The sequence below is a fragment of the Prosopis cineraria genome, unplaced genomic scaffold (assembly GCF_029017545.1).
Source record: "Prosopis cineraria cultivar Desert tree isolate PC_DT_omini unplaced genomic scaffold, ASM2901754v1 PC4, whole genome shotgun sequence".
NCBI lineage: Eukaryota > Viridiplantae > Streptophyta > Magnoliopsida > Fabales > Fabaceae > Prosopis > Prosopis cineraria.
Window position 1 is genome coordinate 33801903 of NW_026555335.1, and position 10168 is coordinate 33812070.

At 35.6% G+C, this 10168-nt stretch overlaps 1 protein-coding gene across 1 annotated transcript; it reads right to left on the minus strand.

The window, feature by feature from the left end:
• Nucleotides 1-1727: 1727 nt before the first annotated feature.
• LOC129309105 (actin-related protein 3) lies at nucleotides 1728-9192 on the minus strand. The gene is made up of 9 exons (XM_054950484.1): nucleotides 8673-9192; nucleotides 7975-8434; nucleotides 7176-7322; nucleotides 6212-6304; nucleotides 5871-5990; nucleotides 4571-4681; nucleotides 4172-4297; nucleotides 3914-4012; nucleotides 1728-2343 (listed from the first exon to the last, which is right to left on the minus strand). Exons 1-9 carry the CDS (start codon nucleotides 8720-8722, stop codon nucleotides 2263-2265), a joined length of 1287 nt encoding a protein of 428 aa, XP_054806459.1. The 5' UTR covers nucleotides 8723-9192; the 3' UTR covers nucleotides 1728-2262.
• Nucleotides 9193-10168: the final 976 nt, after the last annotated feature.

The window sequence follows — 10168 nt, forward strand, 5'->3', positions numbered from 1 at the left end:
AATCTAACTACTTACGTATAAGAATAGTACGCAGGTATATAAAGTAGCAATAAAATAGGTGATTCAATTATCGAATATGCATATGTACATGATTTTATAGTTATAATAAATGGATTATCAACATACCACCTTATATCCTTTTTATTTTTTCCAATTGAATATGTGGGCTAATAATTTAATAGAACTAAGTCTATGTGATTGAACTAACTCAAGATTTCCATCCACATTACTCCCAATCTCCTAAATTTCACTTAAGATTTGTCCAAACCCTAACTAAAAATCTTAAATCACTACAAATTTCTCAATCTTTGGTTTAGAAGCTTGATTTAACTCTCTAAAGCCCTATCTAAGCCAATGAGTTCGGTCAAAACCTAAGGAAAATAGAAATCAAGCCTCAACCATACCCAAATCTACAAAAAATTCGCATAGAGGGGAAGGAGGGTGAATAGAAAGCTTACCCAAGTATAATTCTTGCTCAACACATCCTCAAAGAGCACAAAAGAGGATGCCCTAGCAGTCCTAAGCTCCTCCTCCATTGCCTCTCTCATTTTCAAACACACTCAACAATTTAATATATTTAAATTTTCATGCATCTGCCATAGACATGATGTGTTCTCCATGACAAATGGCATAGAAAGGCTCACACATTTTAGGCCTCTCATTTCGTACCTTAGTCCGCTTGAACTCCGACTTAGTCCTCTTTCAAGGCGACAAAAACACAAAAACCTCATTAGTCATCAAAAAATGTCACTAGCTCATGAATCACTTAATTTTATCAATTTACCCTTATCAAACACTTAAATTTTAAAATTAAAAATTAAGGATGTTACACCCTTGTAGTGTTATAATAAAGAAAGACCCTAAAAATCTAACTTTACCAGTTTATCCCACGGGATCTATTTGAAAATATATTTTAGATGAAAAGATATAATTTCCCCTATGATGTTTTACAAGTCTTGCTATGGTATAAACAATAAAACGTTCAACTATTAACAAGTTACCTTACATAATTAACAAATAAACATTTGTTCACAAACAAGTTGCAAAAACTAATTGTTCTCATTCAGCTCAATATTATGATGCTTGGGGATACTTGGATAGATAGTCCACCAATAGTGGTAGCCTTTTTCATGCTGACATTGTAATTTGTAAGAGTTCTCCCTGTTTTAATTGTGGTTCTTAGCGATTACAATGTGCATTAAAAATTGCAATCTCTCTTTCTTCCATCCAACTCAAGGTCAGTTAGAAAGTGGAAGTTCATTGTTAAAAAGAATGACTAAGATCTAACAATACTGGTTCATCAAATTTTAGTATAGTTGGCCGGACAGCTTTAAATTCTTTCTCTATTACGATATAGAACGAAAGCAATCCATACTTTAATTATCTTTAAACTATTACTTGAGCATGTTCACAACGTCCCTTAAAAAATTGAAATTTTTTTTACCAGCTTAAGGAAATTGTAATTGTTAAATAATGCCAATTCAGAGTCATTTTCATGAAGGAATTGGACAGAGTGTAACGTGTTATCAGCGACAGAGTTAAAACGATTTGATACCAATAGAACAGTAGCTTCACCCCATACTTTTACAAATCGTCCATGCGGCACCAGAAAGGAAGAAAATGGACAATTTCCAAAGTGTCGAAATTCGAAATTGATTTCATATAACCTTGGCAGAATGAGTCAAAATATAGTTTTTACCCAAAAATGGAAGAAAAATATCACAATATAGATGAACCTGTCCTAGATATTTTGAGATTCAAACTTGTATCAGCGTTTAACAAAATCCAGATGGACATTATGTACCCAAAAATCCAAATATGTGACTTCACAAGGACACATTTCTAACCTTGCACTAGTACTTATTAGTTTTACAACTCAATCCCAATGAATTCAACTTCCTACCTAGAAAAAGTACTTGCCGGGTATATTTATCATTCCCAACAAATGAAAAAATGTAGAACATCAAGCTCTAAGTTGAACACCAAAAATTGCAATTCAGCCAAACTTTTTCCTGTAAGATTGCTTTCTATCAAATCTGTACCATATGGACCTGGCAGCAACCATATTTACCATTTGTAACTATATGCTGCGGGAAAGCTATTGGAATGAGAATTTTTCCCATTTTCTCACTGAATGTACATATGTTACACCAACTCCTGCCAATATGAATACACCTGGAAAGAAAGAACAGTCAAACAGACTGTGGTTGAATATTTTCACCGAGAAACTCCAGTTATATGATCAAGTAGTTCATCTCTGGTTCAGTACATCCCCTTGAAAACTGGATTTGTCCGGCATATGCTTGCTCCATATTCCTCATACTCTGCCTTTGTATGGCAAGCCTGCACATGGGACCAGAAATTTCAGATCAAGAACAACAAAAGAAATATTCTTTTATCAAAACTGAAAAGCCATTATCAAAAAACTAAATGTTGGACATAGAGTCAAAAAATTGGGCGGGGCATGCTTATTTGGATCGGAATCAATTCGGGCTGAGCTCATTCATATTAGACTTGAAATATCCTACCATACCAAAAAAAAAAAAAAAACCCATGTAGGCTTTCAGGCTAACCCAAATGCCTTAATTGTTAAATATTATTTTCTTTTATTTTTTATCTAATTACAATTTTTATTTTAAAAATAATAATATTTTCAATTTTATTAATAATAAAAAAGGAATTTAGATATTTGGGCTAAGCCCATTTAGGTTCAAGCTTGGCCCAGATTTCTTTCAAAAAATCTTGAAGCTTCCAAGCCCAGCCCCAAGACTCTTTAGGCTTATTCATGTTGGTTAGTTAGGCTTGGCCCAAATTACCACCTCTAGTTGAACAAGTAGGCTTCACATGGTGTAGGGTTAAGAGGAGGGGTAACATGAAATTAAGAACTCTTTTATCACTAAAATAATGGAATGTACCAATGTCCAACATAATCGTCCTCTTTGTAGTTCCAATCAATTTTCATGTCTCCAAACCTAGCCACCACATCAAAATATTTTTCTTTTCATGTACTTTAACCCTTACTCATTTAACCCCACAGTTCATCATATTAAATATACTCAGCTTCTCAATATACTTTAACCTTTAAAGACATGACTCTCAAGAACAAGGCTAGTGTAGTCCAAAGAGACGAACCAAGAGACCGCACCTCAACAGCTCTAGCTGGTTGAGGTGCAGGCCTTCATCGAGGCACTGGCTTGGCAGCAGCACCATTGGTGCCTTGCAAGGGGATGCAAGGCACTCAACTCAACTTCCTTGCACACAGTAGATTTAGTTTACAAGACACACAACCCTAGAAGTTAAGTATCTCAAAACATGATAAGTAATTTACGTGTGGGCTAAAACCATAAAACCAATGAATTTTTGTTTCCCTCGTGCTTTTCTGACTTTAGTGTAGTTTGCATCTCTCTAATCAGATAATGCATGAATGCCAGCCAGACCACCCTGAAATATCTTGCTGGGTAACTGTTTTGTAAGAGTTTTATGCTGAATCCTTACAACTTAGGACCTGATGCCAGAAATAGTGAACAGTTTATGAGATTATTAGGCTTTAATATTTAATTTACATACCAAATGTTATCATAATAGTTTCATGTTTATTAATTTTCTATTTACCTAAGCATATTTTCAACATTTTCCTTCTTTTGACACCTTGCTTTACTCAGGCGAATGGTTTTCCAGCACTTCTCACTCCTAGAAGCCAGATGAGTCTAGCACCATAAGTGCACTTTTTGCCATTTACTACCTTGAACAAGGCAGCGTAATTCACCAAGTACCCAACAGGGCATTATACAGAGAATTCAATTGTCATTGAAACAGAAATTTAGATGTTATTGGAATGCCATGTCATGAGGACACAACATTTATGTATACTAGAGGATGGCTCAAAAATCAATTAGATGCAAGTACTTCATACCCCAAAAAACTCAGGTGTTGAAGCAAGCACTGAGCCTCCAAACCAAACTGCAAACCTCTGGATGGGATTGCTGAGAACATTGACCTCCACTGGTTGCGCCTGTGGATCAAAAATGAAATCCCAGACCAAAGTAGTAATAGATAGCGGTCAGGCTTTTCACGTATGTATCAAAGTAATCGCCTTGTATCTGTGTGAGAGAGATAGAGAGTAGGGGAGGGAGGGAGAATCATAAATTAAATGATGCATGAAAATTCTTACCTTTATCTCACCACCAAGACGTGCTTCAGATGCAAGAACACGAGCATCCACAATTTTCTTCAGATCACGTTGTAACCTCCTGTGGAAATCCTTGAACATGGTTGATCCTCCAGACAAAACTATATTCTGTAATAAAATAAAAACACAAGATTAAATGGTACAAAATCCAACAGTGAAAAGTCTTGTTGGTTAAACAGAATCAGAGAATAAACATTTGGGTTGGGATGACAGTCACACTAAAGTACTGAAACTGCACCTACAACAGAAACACACCCCATACTAACCATTGAGACTTAAAAAAACTTAATTTTAAGGTAAACACAAAAAGACTGTTCATGGAGACTTAAAAGCCAGAGAGAAATCGGGACAAAACATCAGAAATCATGTGTAAAACTTCACCTTGTATAATGCTCTTCTGGTGTCAATTGGCGCAGACTGAATGCACTTGTCAATTACAACTGGCAGAGGAGTGGTAAAATCACTGCTATATATCTCAGGATTAAAGAAAATCTGCAGACATCAGAGGCCAAGTTCATCAGTACAGAAGGCAAGATTCCAAAGCAGTAGTTTTATTCTTACCAATATTATGCTTCAAAACAAAAATTATGATAATCAAAAAGATGTATTGAAATCTACAATCTTATCAATCCAATAACATAAAAAGTACTATCTAATGAAATTTCTACTGACATTGAGGATCTACATCTCCGTCAATTCTTGAGTAAATGGAGGTATGAACCATAACTATCCATGGAAAAGGCATAATGGTAGAAGAGCAAATGCCCCTTCAAATTTTACATTTTTGCCCATATAACCACTCTAATTAAGGTAGATGTTAGTGAACATAAAATAAAACATTCCCAGGTTGAAAATCTTGCTTTGGTCTCAAAAATGCCCATTCTATTTCATGGCCTTTTCTTTTCATCAAAGATTTTGGATTCTTTAGTTTCTATACTTGTCATTTCATACTTAATTTTTATTGATTCCAAGTCCAAACACATGTTGTCAGCATCTGTCAAAATATTTATGGATAATCAAGGTTCCTTCTAAGGTAAAATGCTTTTGTTTTGACCTGCCTTACTAAATACAATTAATATAAAAATTTGCTATTGTGTTTTAAAAGTTAAAAGACATAATCACCTGTATCTACATTGGGACATGGCATGGCAGATTTGGAACAGATTGTTTTGTATTATTAATATGAACTTTTGTCCAGCTGATTTTCAAGTCTTTTGAACTGTTAATTTTACAGGTTGAGAGGAGAAAGCTGCTCAAAGTTCTTTGGCAGTTTGCCGGTTATAAAAGATCATAGTGACTTTGGTTAGAACCAAATGTCACATTTTCATGAGAATTTACACCGTGGCATCTTTAAAGGAGGATTGCTTACATGCTACCCTGGCTCCCTATGGATTTCAGCCAATGGTTTTTTTATGGGATCTCCAGTCAATCTTCAAAGCAATTGGAAAGCTCTTTCATTTTACGGGGTCTTTTTTTCTTCAGTTCGAGAAAAATGCTTGTCCTCTGTTATTTATTGTTCTCCTTCCCATCAACAAATCACTTTTATATTAAAAAATATATTGTTGTTCAAATATTTATAGGATAGATTCAACAAAAAGCAGATATGCCTCTAATCAAACTTTCCCTTGGACAGAAAGATCCCAAGTTATGGAAAATGTAAGAAAGAAACCATAGAACAAACCTCAGGACCCAGAAATCGTTCATAGCCAATATCACAGGAATATGGTGCCCCTGTTTTTGGTTTGATACCTCTCCATTGCTTGATATACTTGGCTGGTTCTTTGTCATGCTTATTAAACTCCTGAAAACATGAGAGATCACAGCCATTGTTAAAATTGGAAGGGAAGAAAAGCTGATTAACAATTCTTTATGTGAAAGCAAACTAAATTGATGCAAGAAAAATTGAACACTATTCCTCCCTGATGCCTAGCATAAAAAATGGAGAGAACAACTATTTGCACCACAAAACTCCTGAAATGACTATTGTTAAAGAAATCAAACCAGTCGGGGACTCAAGATGACCTTAACAATGTCAGAACAGGTATAGCAATACATTTCCTTCACTTTGCGGGCAACTTCAAAAGAGTCTTCGGGTGGCACATTCTCTCCTCTTTCCTACATGAAGCAATGCAAGAAGAGACAGTCTATAAATCAGAATTAGCAAACAGCAGAACCAAAATTGGGTGTCAATTATTATATTCTCGATTTAGTAATGCCAGTATAGCAATATACCACATAATAATCACTGAATAAGTTCTGCCATACAAATAGTAGTGAAGGGTAAAGTACTACAGTCTTATTCCTGGGCTCATATTAGGGAGATAAGAAATTTTCCATTCTTATCAAGCCCTCAAATCCCTCAAATCCAAACCCATTTACCCAAAATTAAAAAATCAAAATGAAATGACTAAGTTTTTCTCGTGTTGAATTTCATTTAAATAAAATTTGTTAATAAAAAGTCACAAGAAAGAATGTAATGTCTCAAACAATAATTAATATCATTAAAAAGCCATACATTGTTAGATGGCTGATATTTTTCTTACTTTTTATGATATATTCTACTGATTTATATATCTACACACACTTAAACACAGTTACTGCAAGTCTGGGGAAGATTGTCCCAACCCAGACCCTTAAAACACCCATATCAAACAGGCAAGTTTTACGATTATCCACAGGATGAGTATTTTACACACCCTAGGAAATAAATTTACAGAACACATCACTACTGAGGCGCCTAATCTACAAAACAGGTGTTTTTTTTTTCTTTTTTTTTTGTATTAATTATTACCAATTAAACACGTAATAGTCTCAGGTCATCCATGATTAGTGCTTAGATCATTAAATGTGATCGGGTTTCACTAGCTAGTCCAACAATAATTCATGAAAACCTTAAAGACTATGGAAACAATTTATAAGACATTCATATCTATGAACAAATACCAGCAAAACACGCTAGTTACTTTATAGCACACAGACTACCTACCCGCATCAGCTGCTGGACAAAAAGAGTAACATCTTTTCCTGCAATAGGAACCGATTTGATGCTACTCCCAATAACATAACCATCTGCTACAGGAACGACATGTGTAGCCCCATCTCCAATATCCACAACAACTCCTGTCATCTCACACTAAGAAGAAAGCTGAATAAGTAAAGGAAATGTTTGTCAAACAACAGATCAATAGAAAAGCATTCAAGTGGTTGGTATGGGATCTATAGAAATATTTCATCTTCTATATACTGATGAGTCAAGAATGACAAGCTTGCCTGATAAAAATCTCATCAAGTAAGTAATCTTCCACTCCTCAAAAAGATCAACAATGACAACGCAATTATTATTTTCATCATCAAGGAATTACATTACAAAGCAGAAAGTAGGGCTGGCCATTTTTATAACTAAAATTTATAATTTAAGAATGAAGCCTCAACTATCTTCTTAATTAAGAATTTCTTGATATAATATATTTGAGTTCCAAGTGAAAGCCCGCAAAAGCTACAAAATTCAGGGGGTTTATTACATGTCCTATCTTTCACGAAGCTGCTGTGATGCTACTACACTAACTAGCAAAGCTGTCAACGCTGCTGCCGGAAGGGACTTTCAGAAACCTCAACTAAGCGAGCATAGAGAGTCCCATCACTCATGGACTTGTTGTAAAGCTACTAAGCTAGCACAGCTGTCCATGCTGCGACCTTAAGACTTTGCAGAAACCTCATCAATTGAGCTTATCAAAAGTCAACATTCAATTCTGCGAATATACAGGGTCTGGAACACAAATACCAACCTTGGATGTTGTGTAGCCGGCAGCAAGAGCAAGCACGGAATTTACAGCTATGTAAAGTCCGGGTACATTAAATGTCTCGAACATGATTTCCCCAGTATACTCGCGACTCTCAGGTGCGGTCAATGGACTCTCGGTCAAGAGAAAATAATGATCCTCTGGATCACACCTCAAATAATTAAAAATGCACTGCTGCCAGAATCGCTCCATGGCATCCCAATTTTCAACCTGGCCGTGCTGAATAGGGTAACTAAGATTGTAAGTATTACTAGATCGAGACTTGGAGAGTGCCTCGTCCCCAATGAAGAAATCGAGATCAGCCATTACTCCCGCATTGTGCTGTGCGAGCCAATTGGCCTTGGAAGAACTTCTAGATTGATTAAGGAATGACTCGTTAACGGCGACTACCGTCGGAGCAATAAAACAAGGTTCAACGTTCCCGGCGAACCCCATCTTAGTATACCTGCAAAGAAAGATCACTTCCAATTTCAGGGGAGACCAAACCCTACACGACAAGAAGCATTAACCTAGCTTTATTGATCAATACGATCAGAAATCGAGCTACAGAAACTTGCATCTAAGCAATTGCCCCCGAAAAGAGGAAAATCAAATCGAAGCAATTCGACAAACACGTCGAACCCCTCCATTCCTACAAAGGCAAAGAAACTAAATTGAGACGGAGAAGGGGAAGAGAAGTTTACCCGGTGCCATTATCTATGACTACAGCTGGACGAGAGGCAGCGGGGTCCATGAGAAAAAGCAATAAGGTGGTGGTCTTGAATCTTGAAAGCGGCACTGACAAGAAAGGTGGATCTGCGATTGAGATCCCAGAGTGCGTAGGAGGCAGAGGATCATGGTCGTGAAGAGCGCTGTGACAAGCGCAATAAGGAAGAGAAAGAGGAAGAAGACGACGTGGCTGTTGACGACGGTAGTGATGGTGATGCAGACTTGGATCCCAAGTGAAAGCAGCGACTCAACAACGCACAGATAGGTAGCTGGAAGAAGTAGTTGGGGATTGCTGCTCCACCCATTTCAACGACGAACATATAAACTGAATCGAGGAGGTGCAGGTCCCATTAACTTCATCATCATTGTCTGCGATTCCTCCGATACTTTCCTTGGCAATCAAACAAACTACTCCCAACTACGGACTCTCCCTTGTGTTTCTCTCTCTAGTCTCTGTCTCTGTCTCTTTCTCTCCCTGCTTGGGTCGCTTTTCTTTTTAATACATGTGTGTGTGTAATATTCATTCTCTTTGAAGTGAGCGGCACGACAGTCGACACGATAGTTTACTCGTCGTTCGACTTTGACAATAAACATTACCGTATCGTACAGATGGAGGCATTGGTCGGGACCGTCTGATCTTGAAGTCACTCTTGGAATGGGAAAGAGAACCAAACACTGTGCGTTTCAGGAGCCTTTTAAATTAAAAACAAAAAAAAGGGGACCCGAACGCCAAGTCTTTCTCAAGTTACCGCACCGAACCCTACGTGGAGTCAATGATTGTTTTTGGTATTAAAAAAAAAATTAGGATATATTTGAATTAAAAAATTTATAATTAAGATTAAGATTTAATTAAAGTTAACAAATAAAAATTAAAAAAATTAACTAATATAATGTGATTTATGTTTGAATATCTTTTTTTTTCTGTCAGTAAAATTTATTTGGATAATTTGATTGAAAAGTCAGTTGAGATTTTTAATAACAAAAATAAATATAATTTTTTGATTAATTTATAAGTAAAATAATAATAAACTTAAAATTATAATTAATAAGTAAAAAATATTAAATATTCAATTATGAAAAGCTAAAATAAATTTATAAATTATAAAATATTCAATTAATATGATCTACAAATTGATCTCTAATTATATCACCAATAATTTTTTGTATATCTAAATTTGGGCATTTTTTATATAATTACAATATGTTTTGGTACAGAGTTACCAAGAAGGAGAGTTGTTCTAGTGAAGTTTAAGATATCTTATCATTACCATTATTATTATCATTAGTTAGGTCATGTATTTAAGTCTCGATTTATTTTATTTTATCAGCCTCATAAAATTACAATTGTGCTCTCATTATAATAGATTTTTTTCCCTCTTTCCTCTCTTCTTTCCTTTTCGATTATAAAAATGCTAGATATAAAAAGTGAAAAAGCCAAGAACCCTCTGCCATCAATGTCATTTTTTTCTCT

Bases quoted from the DNA above. Each gene is read 5' to 3' on its own strand.
- LOC129309105 (XM_054950484.1), bottom strand. From the start codon at position 8,722: ATGGACCCCGCTGCCTCTCGTCCAGCTGTAGTCATAGATAATGGCACC. The intron at 7,323-7,974 runs GTTGGTATTTGT...CTTTCTTCTTAG, and splicing joins CCGGCTACACAACATCCAAG to TGTGAGATGACAGGAGTTGT. The intron at 6,305-7,175 runs GTAGGTAGTCTG...TGCTTCATGTAG, and splicing joins TTGTCCAGCAGCTGATGCGG to GAAAGAGGAGAGAATGTGCC.